Source organism: Myodes glareolus, chromosome 9 (genome assembly GCF_982192425.1).
Source record: "Myodes glareolus chromosome 9, mMyoGla1.1, whole genome shotgun sequence".
Lineage (NCBI taxonomy): Eukaryota > Metazoa > Chordata > Mammalia > Rodentia > Cricetidae > Myodes > Myodes glareolus.
In genome coordinates this window covers 44,384,765-44,409,093 of record NC_142034.1, presented here as the reverse complement: position 1 = coordinate 44,409,093, position 24,329 = coordinate 44,384,765, and the positions used below count along the sequence as shown (strand labels likewise).

The 24,329-nt window shown below is 49.5% G+C and overlaps 1 protein-coding gene across 2 annotated transcripts in view; it reads left to right on the top strand.

The window, feature by feature from the left end:
- The first annotated feature begins 862 nt into the window (after positions 1-862).
- The window catches only part of Nos2 (nitric oxide synthase 2), a 38,452-nt gene continuing 14,985 nt past the window's right edge, over positions 863-24,329 (top strand). The window contains exons 1-14 of one of the 2 annotated variants that reach the window (XM_087910235.1): positions 863-1,006; positions 1,889-2,022; positions 2,263-2,421; positions 10,936-11,020; positions 11,820-11,942; positions 13,435-13,583; positions 16,822-16,984; positions 17,694-17,785; positions 19,021-19,162; positions 19,258-19,397; positions 21,326-21,500; positions 21,593-21,694; positions 23,494-23,688; positions 24,047-24,129. In XM_087910235.1, the coding sequence (XP_087766361.1) occupies positions 2,312-2,421; positions 10,936-11,020; positions 11,820-11,942; positions 13,435-13,583; positions 16,822-16,984; positions 17,694-17,785; positions 19,021-19,162; positions 19,258-19,397; positions 21,326-21,500; positions 21,593-21,694; positions 23,494-23,688; positions 24,047-24,129 (1,559 nt within the window). In that variant the 5' untranslated portion in view covers positions 863-1,006; positions 1,889-2,022; positions 2,263-2,311. Of the gene's footprint in view, positions 1,007-1,888; positions 2,023-2,262; positions 2,422-6,472; positions 6,580-10,935; positions 11,021-11,819; positions 11,943-13,434; positions 13,584-16,821; positions 16,985-17,693; positions 17,786-19,020; positions 19,163-19,257; positions 19,398-21,325; positions 21,501-21,592; positions 21,695-23,493; positions 23,689-24,046; positions 24,130-24,329 lie in introns of those variants that run through there. The other variant, XM_087910236.1, reaches the window with a different exon arrangement.

The window sequence follows — 24,329 nt, the reverse complement described above, 5'->3', positions numbered from 1 at the left end:
TAGCAAATTATAATTCGTCTATTTAGGTTTTCTCAAAACGGGGTTTCTCTGTGTAGCCCTGGTTGTCCTGGAACTCACTCTGTAGACCAGGCTGGCCCAAATTCAGGGATCTGCTTTTTTCTGTGTTCCAAGTGCTGGGATTAAAGGCTTATACCACCATGTCCAGGTAGGAAATTATAATTCTGCATATTAGAAGCTGCACTGTAATGCTCACTGTGAAAAGGAGACTTTCCCCACCATGGTCCTCCCTACCACGCTGACCAAGCTAACTTACTAATAGTGGGAGAATGCCAGTCAATCAGTATCTTGGAGACTTCTCTGTGCCAATGGCCTGCCTTCCATTCTCTCTAAAAAACCCTCCTGATGGATGTTTCAGGGGCCCGTTGGAATACTGGTGCCATCCAGCATCACTGGCCTTCTGGAACCTGGACCTGATTTCCAGCACGTTCCATACTGTCAGTATTTCCCAGCTGCCTGGACTCCTGCAAACTGAAAGTGAGAGAATGGACAGGAACTAACCAGAGAGCTCCATGCCCAGAACAAAATTCCCTGAAACCCACAAGTCAGGCTATGTAGTTTAGCCAAGAATAGCATCCCTCTCTAGTGACCCAGTATTGAAATGGCCATCTGCTGCCAAGTGGCCACTGCCTTGGACTGGAGACCAGGAAGAGGTGGCCTCGCTGAGGATGCACCGCACAAAGTGACGTAATAGTGCCCACAGAGTGGGAGTGCCCGTCATAAATGAGCTAACTGCACACACGACTGGGGACTCTCCCTTTGGGATCAGAGACTATGCAAAATAGCTCTGCAGAGTGGGTATAAATACCTGATGGCTGCTGCCCCGCCACAGCTTCACAGGGAGGTGAAGACTGAGACTCTGGCCTCAGAGGACACAGAGTCATTGGTTTGAAACCTCTCGGCCACCTTGGTGAGGGGACTGGGCAGTTAGAGACTCTTTTGAGGTGGGGTCTTGCTCACTCCAAGGAGTAGCATAGGCAGCTGCAAGGTGAGTCTTGTGTTGGGGACAAGCTGCTCTTAGGAGTGGCTTCCTGTTTGGGAAAGCTCAGAAGATCAGACTTTTTTTTCTCCTTCTCTTTTTGTGGATGGGCTGAAGTGGATGGAAGGTCTAGGGGGAGCAACCATGGGAGGCTGTGACTGTTCAACAGGGCATCTTGGCCTGTGGTGGCTAGACTACAAAGAAAAAGTTTCTAGAAAGTTCAGAATTGGGGGCACCTGCTGGGAATTTTTTTATATATAGAATATCCTGGCTAATCTTTATAAAATGTACCCCTTTCCCACCCCCAAATCTGAAAAAGTGGGGATTATTAATCCCATTTCAGGAGTGCAGAGATGAATTTCTGGGAACTAGCTTGATTTAGATCAAGTGCCTAGAAAGACACAGGTTGACATCCAGGTCTCTGACGTCAGGGCTCTGAGGTTCCTCGGGTGGGCTTTGTTCCCACTCCCACCCGAGAATATCTTTCCCCAGGGCTCTGAGGTTCCTGGGTGGGCTTTGTTCCCACTCCCATCTGAGGATGTCTTTCCCCAGGGCTCTGAGGTTCCTGGGTGGGCTTTGTTCCCACTCCCATCCGAGGATGTCTTTCCCCGGGACCCCTGGGAAGCCCAGACACCCCCAGGCTGTGTCTCTCTCCATTTCTCATCTTTTTCTTAAAGGAGATAATCTCAAGTGCTGAGAATTTACTGCTCTTTTTCACACATCATTGATTTCTCCTGGAATAACAAAGAGGAACACTGGTATAGTGTCCTTGACTTAAGATGAATGATTCCCAGACCAAAGGAAAGATGGCGAGGACCAGGAGCGCGAGCCCAAAGTGCAGATCTAGCGGGAAGGTTACTATTGATGACTGTTGGCTCTTCTCACCAACAGGAAGCAAGAAGGGTCAGGCAAGTGTGAACACCTCGCTTCAGTGACCCCCAGCTCCTGTCCACCCGCTTGAGGCCAAGGATAGCTCTGCCCTGAGCAGCTGAGTTTTCTAAGGAGGACTGTGGACGCTTTTTTTGGTAGGTGGCTATGTGGCATCCAGTGTTTTCCTTTGACTTGTTATGTCTTTGCAAAACAGGAGTCTGTCCCACAAGGCTTCGACCACCGACCCCAGAGTGTGAGCATGGGGAGGGTGCCCCAATGCAAGTCTTAGCTGGACTTGGTCTCCATTCTCTGGGACACTGGCACCTGTGAGAAGGCGCCCGTTCATTAGGCGCTTTTTTTCAAGCCTGCCTCACAGCCTCCCTCCCCTTCCTCAGTCCCACAGAGGTCATCTCGGAGTTGAAACAAGGGTGCAAAGTCGCAGACATGGCCTGCCCCTGGAAATTTCTGTTCAGAGCCAAATCCTACCAAGGTGACCTGAAGGAGGAAAAGGACATTAACAACAATGTGGGGAAAACCCCAAAGGCCGTTCCCAGGTAAGCCAGCTCGCTCCCACCTCCTTGGGGTTTCCTTGCCCCTGCTGCCTCTCTCTACTCCCAGCCTCAGAGAACCTGGTCTCCAAGGCACTGCTCGTAATTCTTTGCTGAAGTCTGTGCAGCTGGGGTGTGTAGGAGGAAGTCCTAGGGCTGGTGCTGCGCTCAAGGGAGTTTGAACTCTCTGGAGGAAGAAGGAGGGAAGAATTTGTGAAAATGGAGGCTGGAGAGCCTAGTAGTCAGCTCTGGTGATGTCCTGATTGGCCAGGACATGCGTGCCATCAGCTGTTAGATATCTTGACTATTAGACAACAGAAGGGTGTCAAGATGGCTCTGTGCTATCCTCAGTGACCTTGTGACTTTGGGCAAGTCCACCTATTTGGGTCTCAGGCAGGTCTGCAGTGTGACCTACCTGATAGCATGCTGGGGATGAAATAAGGTATATACAAGGCTTGTAGAGGCATCTCTGCGTGTCACAGGTGCTTAATAAACAGAAGGGTTTGTCACCATTTATTGAAGCTTTTTTATCACCAGGACTACACGGTGCTGTACCTACACACTTTGAACTTGACCTCCATGACGTCCTTCGCTAGGGTCTCATTTTGCAAATGAGGCCTGGCAGGAAAGACTGGGTTGCATGACTGCTAATGATTCATTTTAGAGCTGAACTAGTTTAGATGGACAGGCTAGGAGAATTCTAGAGGATGCTAGGGCTCCACAACCATAGCCTGCGACTTGATCAAGCTGAAAGATGACTTTCTCTGCAAATGTCATGACAGAGTCATGTCCAAGCCTCCGTCTGTAGCTGGCTCAGGTTTTGCAGGACTACAGTGGGCAGCGCCCCCTGTAGGCAGTATGCAGGACAACCCTAGATTTCCCTGTCCCTGTGCTACCAGATTTATTTATTTTTTTTGTAAATTTTATTAAATTATAAAAGTTTCCATTTCCGCCCCTCTTCCCAACACCCTCCCACTCCCCCCACTCCCTCTCCTCCTCCCTCTTCGTCCCTTAGGGCAGTCAGGGTTTCCTGCCCTGTGGGAAGTTCCAGTTCCTTTCCCCTCCCTCCAGGTCCAGGAAGGTGAGTGTCCAAACAGACTGGATCCCCAAAATCCAGTATATGCAGAGGAAACAGGTCCCAGTATCATAGTCAATGGCTTTTCAGAAAGACTTCGGGCCAGCCACAGTCAGAGAATCCGGCCAAATTCCGAGAATCTGGTTAGATCACCTCCTCGTTCAGTCCCAGTCCAACTGGCCTTGGTAAACTCTCATTAGATCCGTTCCCTTGTATCAGTGGGTGATAGCATCCCTCGCAGTACTGATTTCGTTTTTCATGTTCTTCCTCCTTCTGCTCCTCATTTGGACCTCGGGGGGCTCAGTCCGGTGCTCCAATGTGGGTCTCCGACTGTATCGCCGTCCTTTGCCAGATGAAGGATCTATGGTGATAAGCAAAATATACATCAGTATGGTTATGGGCCACGGCCGATTCAGGCACCCTCTCCTCTGTCCAGAGAACAATCTGGGGGATCTCTCCTTGGACCTGGGATCCCATATATAATCAAGTCTCCTGTAAACCCTAAAATGACTCCCTTAGTTGAAATATATTCTTCCCTGCTCCCGTATTCATCCTTCCTCCCTCCCCCCCCATCCCAGGCCACCGAGCTTTCCCCGTTCCTCCCCTACTCCCTTCTCTCTAACCCTCTCCCCTTCCATCAACCCTCCCACCCCCCCATGCACCCGAGGTTAAAAAACAATGACATCTTGAATTTTGCATGCAAATGGATGGAAATAGAAAACGCTTTACTGAGTGAGGTAAGCCAGACCCAAAAAGAGGAACACGGTATGTATTCATTCATAAGTGGATTCTAACCATAATTAAAGGTCTTTGAGCCTATTATTCGTGATCCTAGAGAAGCTAAATAAGAAGATGAACCTGATGAAGATTATTTAGCTATCCACCAGGAGGTAGGAAAAAAGACAAGAGTCCCAGGCTACCAGATTTAGAAAGGGAATTTAAGCAGAAAGGAATAGCTTTGCCACTTCATAGCTGTGTGCCTAGGCAACCGTACCAAAGCTATCAGGAATCCTGGAGCTCAGGGACCCATGCACAACATTGCTGGCCTCTAGGCCACCTGACAGCACTTTGGTTTGAAAGTGCTCACTTCCTCTCCTCCTTCTCATTTCCTGGTCCTTGCGACCCCTGCCCTCCCAGAATCCATCTGCCCCCACACCCCTTTCCCTCCAACTCTACTGCATACAAGTCATGTCCCTGCTCCAAAGTCTTTGGTAGCTGCCATTGCCTGTCACCACACTGAGACTTGACCCTGCCCAGACAGAGAGCATCCCCTCTGACAGTCTGGAAGGGGAAGGTTGCTATTCTCCCCTTTAGGGAAGAGAACACGAAAGTCCAGGGTGCTTAAACCGTCTTAAGATCTCGCAGTTGGCAAATGGCAAAGCAGGGATTCAAACTGGACAGGCTGGATTAGGATCACTATCCTGGTTGCTGCGCTCTGGGTCCTGGATGAGTTTTATCCCGTTAATAATTACACTTGAAGCTTGCTCACCTGGCACCATGATGCCGGTTAACATGCCAACGAAGCCTTCCTGTTTAATCAGCAGATCATCGGAACCATTTATTAATTGCATAGCAGCTACAGATAATTATAGTGTACATGGTCCTATGTCAATAACCAGGTGTGAACTGTTTTTATCTTGTCTAACAAGGCCAGTTTCTAGAAAGTGAAGGAGCTGAGATTTGAGCCAAGTCCTTGTGCTCTTTCCCTGAGGACCCACTATGAACTACACTGAGAAAGAGAAAAACAAACCCAACTGCCACAGTCAGGGAGGAAAGGGAAGGCAAAAGCTTCCTCTTTAGTTTGGGCAGTCCTGGAAAAGCAAGATGTTAGAGAGATTTATGTGTGCTGGAGGGGTCAGGGAAGGGAGGGGTAACACGAGGACATGCTGAGCCCTCTAAAGGCATGGTCTGGCTGTCGGGCCAGGAGGGGCTATGACAGATGGCTTTCTGAAGGACGGAGATCAGCTGAAATGGGACTGCCCAGGAAAGGTGATCAGAGGTTGTTCCTGGAAGAGGAAGCAGCCTACAAAGGGAGTTTCGGTCTGAAAGCAGCAGGAGCTGGTTATTTATTTTTATTTTAAAACATACTTTTCAAATCCATGCAAATCAAGAGCCTGTTCCTGGTGGCTTTCAACTTTGTGTAAACAAGTGATTCAGACGTGTGCAGGGTATGCCCATGCATGTACATGTGTGTGCTTTAGAGACAAAGGGGAAATGTCGGGTCATCTAGGTGAACCACAGGGAATTCAGAGCAAAGTTAAGCTAAGCCTTAGTGACTGCGTTACAGGATGCTAATACAAACTCGCCTCGAAAAGTAATTTGGACTTGGGTTTCATTTGCCGAAATCTTGACCAGGAGGGTCCCTGAGGGCTGCAGCCCTACTCCACCTGGGTCCTACTGGCTGCCCTGCTCTCAAATTACAACCTACCAACAGAACAAAATACCTTGGTCCTATGCCTTCTGCATAGTGGGGTCCAGAGGTCTTGAGAGTACCCTAGGGATGCTTTGGGTCTGATGGGCCCCTACTTTTTCCACAGAAGTCACCCTCAACCTTAAGCGTTCTTTCTTTTCCTTTCTGGAATCATAACGGACAGGGAGAAAGGACAGAATGTTTCCTGGGAGAGTTTTGGTGAAGCAGAGGCAGAAATGGCCCTGGGGCTGTTGTGCGGGCTTGAGCAGGACCCTCATTTCTCTGGTCCCTCATCTTCTACCTTCATAAAGCGAAGGTAAAAAAGAATTGTCTTCTTGGGTGAATTTCGTTAGGGGGAGAGAAAATAATAGACAAGGAAGATGCTGCAGCGGAGAGTCTGGGTCGCGATCCTTATTGTCACCGCTAAGGGGAATACACAAACCGAGGCAATTCGCGCCGCCCTGCTTGTTGTCCTGGGCCACTAGAGGCCAAGCCGAGAGAGGTGGGCGGGAGCTGCGGAGTTCCGCCGCGATAAAGGGACAGCGCGAGCGAGCGGCGGTGGTGGCCCAACCATGCGCGACGGGCTGTGCAGCGCGTGCGACGCCACCTGGCCACGGCTCTGCCGCTTCCTGCGCAGGATCTTCGGCCCGAAGGTCGCCCGTCGGGTGGGCCCAGCCAGGTACAGCGCGCGCGGGGCTTGGGGAGCTGCGAGGGCGTTGGGCGCCCGGGTGACCCCTGTGGGACGCGAGAGAGGTCAGGCTGAGCGCCCATGCCTGCCACCCTGTGAGTGCTTCTGCACCGAGGAACATCTGCGTCGCTTTGAGACGGGTTCTGGCTAAGTCGATAGGTTCGCATCAAACCTGGAAATCCTCCTGCCTCGGCTTCCCAAATACTGAGATTACAGGCGTGTACCACTATTTAATGTGTTCTGTCATTCCCCCACCCCCGTACTGGGAATTGACCTGCATTTAAACAAGTGCTCTTCCACACACACACACACACACACACACCCCACCTTGTTGCCCTCTCTCTCCTTACTGTGCTCTAGACAAATACTGTAAAGAGGACAAAGATGATCTTCTTTTACAGTAAGATTTTCTTTCTCTCACAAGACGAGTGGGACTGACTGGCAGCAGGCAGGACCCTTCCGGCTGTGGATTTAGTACCCTCTCCTCAGCACTGAGTTCTGCCACACCATGACTGCAGATGGTTCTATGGACCCGAGCGAATCTTCATGATTCCTTTTGCCTGCAAGTCCTTAATGATTCTTCATTCCTATAATGGGCCAGGCAGGTCTCAGCCAGGCTGTGGGTCCTGGGAGTGTCTGCGGACTCGCCACATACAGCCTAGTAATTTAGAACCAAGAATCCTGAGCCTTAAATTGCTCATCCGATACCTGGTCCTTGGTCTCCTTTAGCGAATGGCCAGGATAAATCTGCTAACTGGTGGCAGGACATAGAAACTGGAACAAAGCTCTGTTTATTCACTGATACTCTTTTTCTCCTTAATCCTAATTATGAAAGTACTTGAAGAATTATAAAATCTCATATATATGTGTATATATGGACACACACATACATATATATATATATATTATATATATATATATATGCCTTCTAGGTGCATAAAGTTAAAAGAAAGAATGAAATGTAAATAGGCCATGGTTTATCACATTATGCTAATCGTTGTGAACCTTTCCTGGCCTTTCCCCCAGGTGCTTGCAGGCCTGCTGGAGCCCACACTCATTCACATGCATGCGTCCATCGCACACATGCACACACAGGCTGTCACCAGAGGGTCAGTAGATATCCAGTCTGAGGCATTAGGCACAACCTAAGCATGCAGTCGTGGACCCTGGGGCCAGGCTAACTGTGGCTCATCTCAACAGTGGATTACAGACAGCGTTTAAAACCTGCTGAAGCACTTAAGTAGACAGAAGCATTGTCTTTAAGACTATTATTGTAGCCCAGGGGATGTTTTTGATCTAATTCTAGTCTCCAAAGACTGACACACAGCTGGATGCGAAGGATGGGTCAAAGGAGGGTGGTGAGAATGCAAATCTTAGCTTCCTTTCTTCTTTCTGGTGAAGCATACCAGTCCAGACCAGAGACGCCAGTAAAAAAAAAAAATTGCTCAGCTGGGTGTGGTAGTACCTGCCTGTAATCCCAGCACTCAGGAGGCAGAAGCAAGAGTTCAGCTGAATAGTGAGTTCAAGGGCAGTTGGAGATACTTGAAACCCTGTCTCAAGCAACCAAGAAAGAAATGTTTCATGATTTTGTTTGTTTAGTTTTGGGGGTGGGTGGGTGAAGGAGGGGTTATTTGTTTGTGGTTTTGTGTTTGTTTTGTTTTTTGAGCTAGCCTCTCACTGGATAACCCAGGCTAAACAATTCTCCCGCCTCCCCATGGGTGCTGGGGTTCTTCCAGACATCAGTCAGACACCCCACTTTAGTGATACTTACTGACACACCACAAGGAGGACTCTACTGAGGACAGTCCCTCAGGTAGGTACAGGGACCACTGCAGTCTTGCAGTGGAGGGAGAGACAGGGTTCCACACTAACACAGCAGGGCAAAGGTGAGCTACTGCCAAAGATAGAGAAGAGCCTCGCTGAACTGACCCAACAAGATTCCTGTCGAAGGTAGACCTGGACAGTCAAACCTCACTCAGGGATGGGGGACTGGGAGGTCGGTTATTACCAAATGACTAAGCAGGGAAGTAACAAAAATTGGAGTTTGGGCTTTTTGTTTCATTTTATTTTAGATTTATTTATTTTATATGTATGGATGTTTTGCCTACAGGTATGTTTGTGTACCACATGCACGTCTGGTGTTCCTGTAAGTCAGAAGAGGGTTTCAGATCTCCTGGAAGTAAAGTTATAGATGGCTGCGAGCCACCTTGTGGGTGCTGGAAATCAAACCTTAGGTCCTCTGCAAGACAAACAAGGGCTTTTGTAAATGCTGAGCCATCTGGTCAGACCCTGGCTCTTTTGCTTATTTGCTTGTTCGTTTGTTTGCTTGTTTTTGAGACAGGGTCTTACTATGTAGCCTAGCCTGGCTTGGAACTCATGGGAAATCCCTCTGCCTCTGCTTCTCTGGTTCTAGGGTCACAAGTATGTGCTATCATGCTCAACTAAATCTTTATTTTATAAGGACGCACACAAATGGGTCTATGTCAAGGTATTACCAAGCCAAGTCTTTTTTACAGTTCATGCACAGGACCCTTTCAAGGGTATAACTTGTTTCAGATATAAGTTGCTTTATGATGGCTGCAGCTGTCCTTTCTGTCGGAGGGGGCACACTCTAGGACCACAAGGGACGTCCGAGGCCACAACAGTAATGAACCCTGACTGCATACTCTTATTGTCCTACCCATTCTTACCAATGCTATAAACTGGGTAAAGGAGGAGATTTCCAACAGTGACTATGAATAACACAGAACTGTAGTAAGAGGCTGCTTGTTTGTTCCCGGCTGCTCAGCCCTGAAATAATCACACAGAAACCATATTATTTGCCACACTGTTTGGCCAATAGCTTAAGCGTATTTCTGGCTAACTCATGTCTTAAATTAACCCATCTCCATTAATCTGTGTATCACTATGAGGCTGTGGCTTACCGGGTAAAGTTCCAGTGTCTGTCTGTGGGGTTACATGGCTTCTCCCTTGACTCCACACTTCTTTCTCCCAGCATTCAGTTTAGTTTTCCTCACCTAGCTCTGCTCTACCCTATCACAGGCCCAAACCAGCTTCTTTATTAACCAATGGTATTCAAAGCATACAGAGGAAAATCCCACATCACAGAACCATTATAGCAGTGCACTGTAGTAAAAACTGTGGTGTGTGCATAGTTGAGGCAATGACTGTGTCAATAGTCGTCTGGTTTTGTTTTGTTTTGTTCTTTTCTGGTGCCAGAGCTTCATCTTCAACTCTGCTAGAAATCTGGCTGCAATTTCTTCACCAGTAAAATGGCTTCTCCACTATTCCTCCCTTCCTTTCTCTCTTCCTCCCTCACACCCTCCCTTTTTCCCTCCCTCCTCCCCTCCCTCCCTCCCTCCCTCCGTTCCTTCCTTACTTTATTTATTTTTCTTTTTCCAGACAGAGTTTCTCTGTGTAGCCTTGACTGTCCTGGAACTCACTCTGTAGACCAGGCTGTCCTCAAACTCTGAGATCCTCCTGCCTCTGCCTCCCGAGTGCTGGGATTAAAGGCGTGTGCCTCTGTGTCTGGCTCTTTCATTTTTCTTTACATTTTTTCCCCTGCCAGTTATTTTTTTTTATTTTTAATCTTATTTTTTAATAGACATTATATAGCACAGGCTAACGTTGAATTCCCTATGTAGCTAAGGATAACCTTGAACTCCTGATCCTCCTGTGTCTACTTTCTAGGGGTTGGGATCACAATATGTGCCAACCACACCTGTCTTTTGTTCCTTCCACTTTTTACAAGATAAATATTTGGAGTAGCAGGCACTGTGACTTCTCTCTGGCTTCTCAGTACTCAGGAGGCTCAGGAGGATGAAGTACCATGAGTTGGAAGTCAGTGTGATATACAGAGTAAATAAGTTAGTGTTTGGGGTTGTTTATGTGCTTTGTAGAAAGTTCTCATGTAGCCCAGAGAGGCTTTGAACTTTCATTGTAATTGGGACTGGTCCTTCTGCCACCATTGGCCAGATGCTGGGATCCCAGGCATGCATGTCCATGCCCAGCTTAAACTAAGGCCTGAAAAGACTGGACCGTTGGAGCGTTTGCACTTGGCTTTCTGAGCGGGCATCCCCCAGAGCTTCTGTGTGTCCTGTCCGAGCAGTCTGACTCGTTCCCCCCAGATCATTTTAGCTTTGGGTGGTCAAAGTAGAGATGAAGAGGGAAGGCAGTGACAAGATTCTCTGAGACTGGCTCCCTCATCCTCCTTGATGGGAAGCCAGGGACAGGTCATTCCCACCTCTTAGCCCACAGTGCTCCGCCAACCAGACAGGAATTCGCAGAGGCCTCCCAAGACCCCCTCCCAGATTCTATCTCTTCTCACGATAACTTTCTTTTTCACAGTCCGACAACACAGGATGACCTGAGGGGTCACAGACCTGCCAACCACCAAAATGCCTCTCCGCAGCCCATCACTGGGACAGCACAGGTCAGTGGTTTGATCACAGAATATGGGAAGGTCCTTTATCCTTCTCCTGGGGAGATTCAGGCTACACAGCCCTTTGGAGGCTGGGCAGGAGGGTCCAGGAAACCAAGTTCTAGGGAGTGGAGCAAGCCAGACCTGGGGTACAGAGGGAGCCAAGGAGGCTGAGAACAATAGAACGGTCTTGACAATCAGGAGAGGAGGTCCCCAGGGTGCACTGGCACCCAGATAACTTCCTGGGTGATTGACAATATGGGTGTCAGCGGTTTAAGACCACTTCTGGAATTAAAGGTAGGACATTCTAGAATGATCTCAGACTTAGCTGCTGAGCCTCTAGACTCAGTCCCTGGCTTCCGGCCACAAATCCCATCTTCCTGAAGCCCTTTCCATCCTAGGACTGTAGAGAGGAGGCAGAGAGATGCAGACTGGGGAAGGTGTCCCAGGGGAAGTGAGACAGTGGGTGTCTGTTAACTTCGCAGCCCCCAGCTCTGTCCTTGGCAGGCCCAGCTGCAGCAGTGGCCTTCCCATCTAACTTGACTTCCCCTTATGAGCCAGCACTGGCTGGGCCTTGGGAAGGACAGAAGCCTGGCTCTGACCCAGCCACCTGCAGTGCTCATCTGGCACTGGGCCAACTTCTGGGAAGGGTGGAGGACTGAGGACTGGCCCTGTGTGTGTGTGCCCTGCTTTGTGTGCCCACACAAAGCTCCGTCCCTCACCCAAGCAGGGGACAGAGGTGCAGGGGACACTTGTATGGGTTGTTGGGGTTTCAGGTATTTGGAAAACCCTGAATGTTTACCCATCTTAGAATGGTCCGGAATCCCTGGAGAAGCTGCATGTGCCTCCATCAACCTGCCCACAGCACGTGAAGATCAAAAACTGGGGTAGTGGAGAGATTCTGCGAGACACCCTTCACCACAAGGCTGCATCGGTGAGAAGTCTGGGGTCTGAGGAGGACCAACTTTGTCCTAGCTAGAGTACCATAAGGGCCCTCTGTGGGTCCATCACATATCCCCTGCACTTAATAGGCATCCATCTTCTCAGACAAAAGACGCTGAGAGCTCTGTTTTCATAAATTACAGTCAGAAGTCAATAAGGCCAGTTTCCTTTTAAGCACCCGATTAGGCAGCAGATAACCTAGGAGGTCAGACAGAAGGCTACAGGGACCAATGTTTTCTTAGCGTTCAAGAGTGTCTGAGAGTTTTCTATTAGGCTTGTCCAAAGCTGACTGAACTGACGGGAAGCAGTGAGCTCCCTGTGACTGTAAGGGTCCAATGCTATTTGATAGGGAGGTGACAGTGGTTCAAGCAGTCAATGAATGAGAACTAATTATCTTTTAAGGTTCCTTCCTGTCTTTAAGTTCCTTACTCTGACTCTAGAATTCACACTAAGAAGCTGAGTGTGACATCTCACACTCAGCCTTTAATTCCAGCTCTTGGAAGAGGCAAGCAGATGTCTGAGTTTGAGGCCAGTCAAGTAGTGTATTCTGGGACAGCCAGAACTACACAGTGAGACCTTGTCTCAAAACAACAACAAAACCCAAAACAAAACCAAAAGGAGAGAAAGAAAAAAAGGCTTCATGCTGTGGTTACAAAGTGGGAAAGAGCCAGAAAACCTAAAAAGGCAGGATGATATCCCAAACCCTTGGGAACTGTGTTTGTAGTCCCAGCAGTTGGGATATAGAAGCAAGGGGTTAGGAGTTCAAGGTGATCTGCTATGTAGTGAGTTTGAGGCCAACCTGGGCCATGTAAGGTCTTGTCTCAAGAATAGCACCCAGCTGGGTGGTGGTGGCACATACTTTTAATCCCAGCACTCGGGAGGCAGAGGTAGGCAGATCTCTGTGAGTTCAAGGCTAGTCTGGTCTACAGAGCTAATTCCAGGACAGGCTCCAAAGCTATACTGAGAAATCCTGTCTCAAAAAACAAAAACAAAACAAACAAACAAATAAGCAAAAAACCAATAGTACCCCCCCCAAACAAAGCAAAACAGAGAAACACCATAGTTCACATCTGGATGTCCATCTTTCTGGCATTTCTTTCCATGCCTCCCTGACTTTAGCATGTTCAGCCACTCATCCATTTTCTCTAGTCTGACACTATACCTATGTTCCCCCAGGAACTAGCTGGGTCTCTTAGAAAGAAAAGAAGACAAGAAGTCCCCTAGGAGTAAGCTATGGAGTTTTCTCTGAGGCTGGTGTTGGGTCTTTAGCTAACTGGAGAACAGGGACAGAGAGAGACCAGCTCGTACTCACTGAATCTCAGGAAAAGAGAGGGAAGCGAGGCTGGGAGAAGTCTTGGTAGACCCCAAAGAGAGGGTGCCCGCATAGAGTCACTGTGAGCATAGCAGCCAGAGGAAGGCCAGGAGACTGGCTCAGGGGTGGAGGGAGGAAAGGGAGGCCTACTTACCCCTGTCTCTCTTCCTAGGATTTCACCTGTGGGTCCAAGTCTTGCTTGGGGTCCATCATGAATCCCAAAAGTTTGACCAGAGGACCCAGAGACAAGCCCACCTCGCTGGAGGAGCTTCTGCCTCAAGCCATTGAGTTCATCAACCAGTATTATGGCTCCTTCACAGAGTAAGTCTGGCTTCTGTCAGGGTGACATTTCCCCCTCCTCCCTGGGGCTAGCCCGTCTTCAACTGTCCCACACTGACTCCTGAACTTTGCAATCTCCAGACTTCCTAGGTTCTAGGCCCCCAAGCAGACCCTGGAGGAGGCCCAGGCATTGACAGTGTAGGGGAGAGAGTAACTGCCTGGGGTTCTGGCTCTATCACAGACCACTGAGACCTGGGGAAATTCACGGGGCCTCAACTTCCCTGTGTCTAAAATGGGGATCTTAACGGCTTATTAGACAGCCGTGAGGTTTGTGCACATTTAGAACAGTGTCCTAGCCTAGGGGCAATGAAACAGTGATCTGGAATGGATCCCTTTGTCCCCAAGTAAAAGGAAGCTTAGAGACTATGTGGTCAGGCTTCTCCTCCTAGAGATGTGAGCAACATTCCCAGAGACACCCCTTGCATCATCTAACCTAGCTAGAGTCCAGGATACACAGTTCCAACCTGGGACGTGAGACACAGAAGGACATCTGGAACCCAGAGCAGAAAGGACTGTTCTTGGTGGCATCGGCTCCACCTGTCTACTGAATGCCAGAGCTGGAGGGTGCTTGCCAAGAGGCCCCCATCTTCAAGAGCAATGCTTCCCACCCCTGTCTGAGAGCTTGCAGAACACTGACCTGGGCCCTGGGCCAAGGGCAACAGTCTCAGGAGGGGGTAGGACTTGCTTGAAAACGCACACTTGGAGCCTAGGATACTGGTGCTGGGACCCTGGCTGTTAGCCTTAGCACCCTAGCATGGAGCCCTGTGGCCCATCAGGATCCAGACTTTTTTAGGAGCTGGGATACCCAACTGGCATTGGTGCTCTTAGGAAACCCTGGGAGGCTACAGAGCTGAGCCCAGTGCCTGGGCAAATGCCTTTACTTCTCATTTTCCACAGTAACCAGTCCATATCTTGGCCTCCAGTAGTGATTAACAACAGCCTATTCCCAGGTTGCAGGGACACCGGCCGCTGAAGGCGTCCAGCAGAATGGACTCAGATAGCTGTACATGCAAAATGTCTCCTGACTTTCTGAGAGTGGCCGTCCAGTCCTTTTCAGGACCAAGAGATGCCACAGCATTCCTAGTAACTCTGAAATATGACTGTGAGAAACCACACAATATGTGAGGTGGGCCTGGTGGTGCAGGCCTGTAATTCCGGTTACCCTGGAGACCAAGGTCCTTGCAGGAGGACTCAAGGACTGCCTAGGTGACAGCCTGGCCAACATCCTGTCTCAAAATAGGAGTGCTGGGGCCTGGGCCTGAGGATGTCAGTCAGGGGTAGAACAAGCCTAGTTTGGTGAGGTTCAGTCATCCCTGGTCCCACAGACGAAAAAGAACAGAGGAGGAAAAGTGATAAAAGAAAATGTGAAAAATGAATTTCACTGGGTCTGGTGGCACGAACCTTAATCCCAGCACTCAGAAGGCAGAGGTGGGAGGATCTCTGTGAGTTTGAAGCCACCCTGGTCTACATAGTAAACTTTAAGCCAAGGCAAATAAGTGAGACTCTGTCTTAAAACAAAACAATGGAAAAATAACTAAGGGAATTGAGAGAAAACATGAAAATTAATTTTAAGAGTGAGTCCCTGACCCAAATGAACAAAACAAAAATCCACTAAAAAAAAGCCACAAAAATTAAATTTAAAATATTCTTTTAAAAATTATCTTCCTTATGTGATTTTCGTGGGTGTTGGAGGCTTTGGTATTACTTTGTGTGGGAGTGGGTTTTTCAGCTTGCTTTTGCAAGTCAAACTTCCACCCAACCTGTAACTGACTTAATAATGTGCTTTGAGATCATTTATAACTGTGTGAGCGCCACACCCTCCCTTCCCGACAGAAAATATTCTCAGAGTTACAAGTGGGTATAGAAGGATAAAATCTGACTGTGGCTTCATGAGTTCTGAGCCAGGGAATCCAGAAAGCAATGGTCTCCCTCTTGAGGGTCCTGTGAACAACCGATTAAGACAAAGGCTCCCCATCTGGCTACCATAGCTGCTGGCTGCTCATTACGTGACGAGGACAGCTTTGCTCAGGGCCAGTCCACTCCTTAGATTACCACCGAAGAGGCCAAAACAGCTCTTCCAAAGGAATCAGGGCCACTCCTGGGTAAACGGTACCAAGACTTTATCTTTCTACTTTTACATGGCATCTCCTTACCGTGGGGACTGCTGTTCTCATGCTTGGGTACAGTGTGGGAAGTATTTCTAGAATCTTCCTCTGATGATGAAGGACACCGACCTCACCCAGAAGTCCCCCTTACAGGGATCTCTGGGGACAAACATCACCGAATCTCTGAGTCTTTCTGTAATCAAAAAGGAGTTGCTAAGACCCTCCATCTGCCCCAAAGGCTGTTCCATTCCAAGTCTCCGCCGCCTTTAATCACAAGTTCATTCTTTAAATAATTTTGTTTGTCGCCATTTCGAAAGCCTGTGGCGGTGCTGGTTGGAAATCTCAAGGTTACTGTGGTGTGCGTGTGTTTCGCCGTTTTTTGTGACCAAGTCCCTCTCCCTTGGAATACTTTTGAAGTATGTTTAAATCACTGCGTGTGGCTCCTTTGGGTGGGCTGTAGGGTCCTTCAGGCTGAGTCCTGACCTCAGGTCTTGTCTGGGCCTGCCTTGCTTTCTGAGGCACCCTCGAGGCTACAGTTTTCCCTTGGGCGGAAGGTAAAACAGGTCCTGTCCACTGTGAGGAGCCTGGCCTTGGCAGCGAGACCACCTGGGTCTGCGTCCTCACTTCTCTGTTTCCAGGCTTGTGTTCTCGGGCCAGGTAAAGACTTTTGATTGCAAAGCAAACACGACAGTCGCTACTAACTTAACTTGTGGTGGCATGCATCTGCAATCCCAGGTATCTGGGAGGTGGAGCGAGGAGGGCCAGAAGTTCTAGGCTGGCCTGGGCTACAAAATAAGACCTTGTCTCAAGACAACGGTGATGGTAAGGACAGCAATGGTGATGACAGTGATGACACCTTGCAGGGTCCAGTGTGGAAGTGAAAGTGTGATTTTGTTCCACCAGGACTAAGAGCTTCAAGGTGGAGATGGCAGAGGATTAGAAACTGGCTCCTAGTAAGAGTGGGTCACAAAGCCAGCCCTACAGGGGACAGTGTCCCAAGGGAGACAGTTTGCTCTTTTGGTGTCCAAATTCAGTTACTGATTTCTGGGGATTGAATTAATCTCCATGTAAGGTCTTGCTATTGTTGGTCTTCCTGATGACTTCCTGTTCCCCAGGAAAAAAATAAAGGAACATCTGGCCAGGGTGGAAGCTGTAACAAAGGACATAGAAACAACAGGAACCTACCAGCTGACACGGGATGAGCTCATCTTTGCCACCAAGCTGGCCTGGAGGAACGCCCCTCGCTGCATCGGCAGAATCCAGTGGGCCAACCTGCAGGTGAGCCTTACGGGCAGAGCAGAAGGAAACGGGATGGGCAGGTCCTGAGACAGAGCAAGTGGCCAGGGCTCCTCAGACTTCAGTCAAACCCAGAGATGGGGTATCCCGGTTCCCCCTCTAGGAGACTGGAAGCTTATTTTAGCACTGGGATCTCTCGAAGACCCTCTCTCATATTAAACGTGGAAGACCACATGCCACCATGAAGCAAACAGCAGCCTTGGATGTCTTATTCCCGAGGCCTTGGTGCTGCAAGTGTTTGCCTCCAGTGTTTGCATTCTTGGCTCCTAGAGAACATTTTATTTATCCTAACCTCCTCGGCCATCGTCTCCTTGGAGGATCATTTTTTGTTGGGTCCTATCAAGTGCACTTGGATCAAGAAAATCCAGGAGACTCAACGATGCCACACACTCCCATGGCAAAGATCCAAACTGGGGCTCTGAGGACCCTGCCTTTTGGTGTTTTAAAGCCAGACGCTCTTCCCCAAGAGTGTTACTGGAGCCTTCTGAGTGGGAGTCTATGTTCCCCGTCTCGAGAGCAGCAGTGAGCAGGGCAGCTTAGTGATGGGCTCTGAAGATGCAGAGGGAGAGTGGAGCCATGTGCGTTCGCTGGGCAGTGCTGTGCAGGCTGCCCTCTTTCCCTGGGGACTTCCTGTCAGCCCCAAGCCTCTGTCCTCACAGTCTTCCATGGTGCGGTCTTGGGCTACATGCAGGTCTTCGATGCCCGCAACTGTAGCTCTGCCAAGGACATGTTCCAGCACATCTGCAGACATGTGCTCTATGCCACCAACAATGGCAACATCAGGTGAGACCCATTTCCAGCTGTGCTGGTCCCACCCTGCCAGTCTCAGGCAGAATAGGCTAGAGGGCTTAGGGGAGGGGCCTCTAGTTCCAGAGAAACTAGGGGGAGACAGAAGAGTAAGGCTTAGCTCTGGAATAGTAACAGGGACTTCTTCCCCATTGGCCTCTATCACAGGCCCTGCTATTTCTTTTCCTTCTAACTGAGAACCATGAGGCAGTGACGCCTTTAAGAAGCCACTTCTAGCAGGCCATGCTCACACATGCCTGTTATCCAAGCACTTGGAAAAGTAGATGCAGGACGATCAAGAGTTCAAGGTGATCCTTAGCTGCATAGTATGTTCAAGGCTAGCCTAGGTTCCACTTGTTCCTGCCTCAAAAACAAAGAATAGAATTTCTTAGCTGGGCGTGGTGGTGCAAATCTATAATCTCAGCAGTGGGTAGACTGGAGCAGGAGGACAGACAAGTTCCAGACCAGTCTGGGCCACATAGCCAGAGTCTACACAGGAAGCAGAGGCAGGGGGATCTCTGTGAGTTCAAGGCTAGTCTAGTCTACATAGCGAGTTCCAAGGCAGCCAGGGCTACATAGTGAGGCCTTGTCTCAAAAACAAAAGCAAACAAATACAATAAAAGATAATTCTGCCCTGTTTGGGAAGACTACACCTTTTCTGGCTACACCTTTGCTTTGATACTTCTCTTAGATATGAGAGTCACTGCTTGGCATTGTATGCTCCTTGTCATCCCCCACACCCATGCGTGTGCACGCGTGCGCACACACACACACACACACACACACACACACCACTGATAGGACTGAACAGCACACTGAGTCTGCTATTCGTTCATTTTGATGACCAGCAAATATTTGGTGCACACCTGAAGTGCACAGGACTAGAATCAGGCCAGGGAAAAGAGGTAACAGGGGGAGATGCAGAGGTAACTGAGACCCAGAACGCAGCTGCAGTCAACTGCAAACTATGACTGCCAAACAGCCACCAACTGTGAGAATGTTGGCAATGAAAGCCAACATGTGGAAGGATTACGAAGCTCCCTAGAGTGGTGGTCTCTTTGTTGGTCCCGAAGGATAGGGAGGAACTGGAGGAGGAGTCAGGAAGTGGTTTCTTTCTGATTGGGGTATAGGGACTGCAGAGTGGGAAGAGTGGAGGGGGACCTGGCTGGGAGCCCCTGCCCAACTCCAGCCAGGGACAGTTGGTAAACTGCAATATCTCTGTCCTGGGGAAGGTCGGCCATCACTGTGTTCCCCCAGCGGAGTGATGGGAAGCATGACTTCCGGGTCTGGAATTCACAGCTCATCAGGTACGCCGGCTACCAGATGCCCGATGGCACCATCAGAGGGGACCCTGCCAGCTTGGAGTTCACCCAGGTACCTGTCCAGTCTCTGACACATCCCTCTGGGCAGGAACCCAGAACACTTGCAGTGCCATGGCTGCAGACTCAATACGCCTCTCTTTCCTGCAGCTGTGCATTGACCTGGGCTGGAAGCCGCGCTATGGCCGCTTTGATGTGCTGCCTCTGGTCCTGCAGGCTGATGGCCAAGATCCAGAGGTCTTTGAAATCCCTCCTGAACTTGTGTTGGAGGTGCCCATGGAGCATCCCAAGTAAGCCACCACCAAGGGTACAGGTTATGCATGTATCCCTTTTTGGGGAGGGGATGCTTGTCTTCCTCCAAAGCCCAGCCTTAGGCAGTCCTCAGATGTTACAAGGCTCTCTTGCCCTCTGCAGCAGCTGAGTTCTTTCCTCTCCAGCCTCAGCTTTATGAGGAGCCACGGATGGGGACTGAGGGGAGCAGCAGCCTAGCAGACAGGGACCTGAGAACCTGGGAGGCAGTGCCTTCGGGAGAGCCCTTGAGCCTCTGTCTGCATAGCCAGGCCTTTTGCACTTCTCCCAACACTTTTGTTTTTGGTTTTTCATGACAGGGTTTCTCTATATAGCCTGCCTGTCCTGTAACTCTCTCTTGACCAGGTTGGCCTCGAACTCAGAAATCCTCCTGCCTTTGCCTCCCAAGTGCTGGGATTAAAGGCATGCACCACCAATACTCCCAACACTTTTTAAAATTTTTTCTTACATTTATTTAGTGTGCGTGCATGTATGATGTGGTATGCTTACATGTTTGTTGTGTGATATGTATATGTGGTTATAATCATAGTGTGTGTATTGTATGTGTGGTATGTGTAGTATGTGTACAGTACATGTGGTGTGTGTGTGTTTGTGTGTATGATATATGTGGGGGGGTGGTGTGGTCAGAGGTCAGTTGCTGATTTTCTCCTACCATATGGTCCTGGGAACTGAACTCAGCTCCATCAGGCTTGATGGCTGGTGGCCTTTACTACTGAGCCACCTCAATGGCCTCCCAGTTTTCTTAGGAAAAGGACCCCCCCTCCCAGACAGAGGAAGTGTAGGGCCTCAAGGAGTTTAAGAACATAACTGACTGAACCTCTGCAAAATACCTCCATATATGGAGATTTACTAACCGGATGGCCCTGGACCGACTGTCCTGTCCTTTGAATACACTGAACTCACTCCTGCCTCAGGACCTCTGCACCGCTTCTCCGCCTGATGTGCCCTTCCTTGGAATTCTGAGACGCTCAAATCTTCTCATCAGAAGGCGTTTCCTTATAACATCACCATGGACTCTGAGGAGCTTTTCCTGACTGCCTACCTTCAACTTATCACATTTTGTTTCTCATTTTCCTATGGCGTATTGGTTTACCTCGTTGTGGTCTACAGTCTAGATGCTGAGCTGTAGCTTCTTTGAGAATAGAATCTTGCTTTTCGTTAGTATATCCCCACTGTCTACAAGGGGCAGGGCACATAGTAGGTGCTTAGTTATAGGTATTTGTGGAATGACTAGCTAGCCAATGAATGATGCTATGTTTGCAATAATCCATGAGTTTGATGCTGTTGGCTCTATGCTGATGATGGGGATACTGAGGCTCCGAGAGGCCAAAGCCCCCAGTCAGTGCCGAGGCAGAACCTGAGTCCAGCTGTCTGATGCCAGAGTCCTTAGCTGCTCACTGCGTTGTGCTGGAGTCTCAGCATTTAGCCTGGCATATGCCTGACCATTTGCATGAATGGTTGGGTAAAGGGGGGCCTTATTTAATGAATGGCCCCCAGCGTGCCCTGTTATCTCTCCCGGTGGGGTGACTGAGATCAACTCCTAAAACGGACGTTTTTAGTGCTGGGAACATGGCTCAGTTGAGCATGCTTGCTTCGTATGCTTGAAGCCCTAACTTTGATCCCCAGCACTGCATAAACTGGGTTTGAAGATGCATGCCTATAATTCAAGCACTTGGGGGATAGGAGTCAGGGGAATCAGACATTCAAGGCTACCCTCAGCTACAGAAAATCAAGGCCGGTGTCTGGGATATAAGACCCTGTCTCAAAAAACAAAAAAAAAAACAAAAACAAAAACAAAACCAGAGAGAAGGAATTTCTTTGGTTGACTCTTTTGCTGAACTTAGTTATTTTTACTAAGGGGAGCAGGCAAAGAAGACCCTAACTGCAGCTGGCTCTCCCTCCCTGCCAGGTACGAGTGGTTCCAGGAGCTCGGGCTGAAGTGGTATGCCCTGCCTGCTGTAGCCAACATGCTGCTGGAAGTGGGTGGCCTTGAATTCCCAGCCTGCCCCTTCAATGGTTGGTACATGGGCACAGAGATTGGAGTTCGAGACTTTTGTGACATGCAGCGCTACAACATCCTGGAGGTGACAAGGGCTACCCAGCTGGACCAGCTGGGGGAGCAGACAGGTGGGTGGGTCCCCCAAACTATCTCACTCTCAACACCTGTCTTCTGTAGGAAGTGGGCAGAAGGATGGGCCTAGAGACCCACACACTGGCCTCCCTCTGGAAAGACCGGGCTGTCACGGAGATCAATGTGGCTGTGCTCCACAGTTTCCAGGTATGCCAGGCGTCTTAGGGGTGGGTAGAGGCTTTGGCAAGAAGGTTGCCCCTGTGTTCTCAATTTTGTCAGGCGATCTTATCTGTTTCCAGTTTCCAAGTGGGTATATATATATATATATACATATACATATATATATGTTTTTCTTTGGGTTTACCTTATTACTTAGCTTCTCTAAGATCATGAACTATAGCCTCAAACTCACGTGGTCACTTCGGATCTTCTTGCATCCACATCCAGAGTTCCAGAGTGCTGAAATCCCAGATATTAGCTACCACATCCGGGTTGTTCATTTTTTTTTAATGTGGTACTAGGGTTTGAGCCCAGGCTGTGGTATATGCTAGGCCAGCACCCTGAAGCTGAGCAACCCTCCAGTGCCCATTCAATGTATCTTGACCGACGATATTTTCATCTTGTGATGGGCCCCCCGGAACAGAGCCTTATTCGAAGACAAACAGCCGCTGTAAATGGGTTTGAAGTGTGGCTAGACGAGGATCGGTGGCAGCTGCAGGCCTTGGCTCCTACAACATCCTCCCTCAGGAATGCCCCCCCCTCGGCCAACTTGAACCCATCTCTCAAGACTTGCCCTCTCTTTGCAGCTGTCCTGACTCCCATCTCCCCCCGGGCCTATCCCTGACACTAGGCTTTCTCCACTGTCCCTCCCAAGCAGCCTTTGCTTGCCTCCACCGGGCCTTACGAAGATGGCTGACATCCTTCAGCCTCCCCAAGAGGCTTGCTGTTTGCAGGCAGCACTTGGAGACCTGTGCCATCTCTCCTGTACCCGTGGCCGTCGCAGTACACCCTCTGAGAGCATGTGCTGCTTCACGTTCTTTCAACAGCCTCATGATGGAGGAACAGATACAGGAACTGTTGCCTCCCATTCCACAGATGAGGAAGCTGATAGTTTAAAGATCTCGTAGCTCAAGTCACATGGCTAATGAGAAGGCAGAGTTTTGACCACAATGTTAAACATATTTCTCTTTCAAAAAAAATTTTTAAACATTATTTTTCTTAGTGTGGAGGTCGGAGAACAACTTTTAGGAGTTGGCTCTCTCCTTCCACTGTGTGGATTCCTGGGATGGGATTCAGATCTGGCTTGGTGACAAACACCCTCAGCCATCTCCCCAGCCATAAAACAAATTTCTCTTGGTTGAATGGATCTCCAGACTCTGGGGGCACAGCTGGCTCATTCTAGGCTAGTTCAGACCTCATGTCCTTAGCTAGCTGTAAGCGGTGGTTAGCTTGTCTCCCCTATATTCTGGTCTTTCCTGTCCCCACAGGTGACTAGGAAGGTTTTGTATTTGCTTGTTTTGGAGACAGGATCTCCTGTAGCCCAGGTTGACCTGGAACTCCCTGTACAGCTACTCTGATCCTCTGCCTGTACCACGGGAGTGCTGAGATTATAGACATAGGGCCCTGTGCATGCCAGGCAAGCCCTCCACCGAGTGCGCCACCTTTGATTTCATATTTTCTTTATCTGAAACAAAGTGGTGCTGTGTGAGTGGTCCCCATCTGAGGTTCACTGTTTGCTGGCAATACATGGAGTTTCCGGATGCTCCTCTAGGGTCTGGGGGAAAGCTATCATGTGACTGAGGGCTGACTGCCATGTGAATGGCTGTGACAATAGCCTAGGGGTTCAAAACTGTGGGCTTGGATCTGTGTGTATTTCTGCAGCAATCGGTAGAGGACCAGGAGCAGTGGCAGAGCCATTGCATAGATCACCCGCCTTCCGGGGCAGCTGCCCTCCAACTCTCCCCTGCTGCCCTTATCTCAATCCGCTCCATCTTCGCCTCCTTCAGAAACAGAACGTGACCATTATGGACCACCACACAGCCTCAGAGTCTTTCATGAAGCACATGCAGAATGAGTACCGGGCCCGAGGAGGCTGCCCTGCAGACTGGATTTGGCTGGTCCCTCCAATATCTGGAAGCATCACCCCTGTGTTCCACCAGGAGATGCTGAACTACGTCCTATCTCCGTTCTACTACTATCAGGTCAGGGGGAAGCTGTCCCACCTTCCCCATCTTGTAGCTGAGCTGCAGAGACTATGTAGTGTGACCGCCCAGGGTAGCACATGCCAGCGGAGGGCCACCTTGTCCTCTCTAAGGTGCCCAGATGAGACTATACATTATCTAGTGTCACCAGTAAAGAGATACTAAAAGCAAGTGGGCCCCTACCTTCTGAGACATTAACAAAAAAAGCCAAGTGCCCACTGCTGTGTGGCTCCATGTGGTTTAGTGGTGTGGGTGCCATGGGCTTCCATGAGTGCTATAGAGGATTCTCTGCCTCTCCAGCATCCTCCAGTCCTAGCCCAAACATCCGCCACTGTCATATCTCCCTTCTTTCCAGCAGGTCGAGCCCTGGAAGACACACACCTGGCAGAACGTGAAGCTGAGGCCCAGGAAAAGAGAGATCCGGTTCAGAGTCTTGGGAAAGTATGTGGAAGTGGGCAGTGTTGCTGTCTGCACGGTGTCCCCATTCACAGACCCCGTTCCCTGGGTTTGCCATGAAAGGCGGGACATATGGAGAATGTTCTTTATGGTTTTGGTTCCCCAAACTCTAGACACCCCAATTCTGAGACTCATTTTCTTCTGTTGTCCCAAACGTCCCAAAGGGACTGGGTCAAGGTGTACAG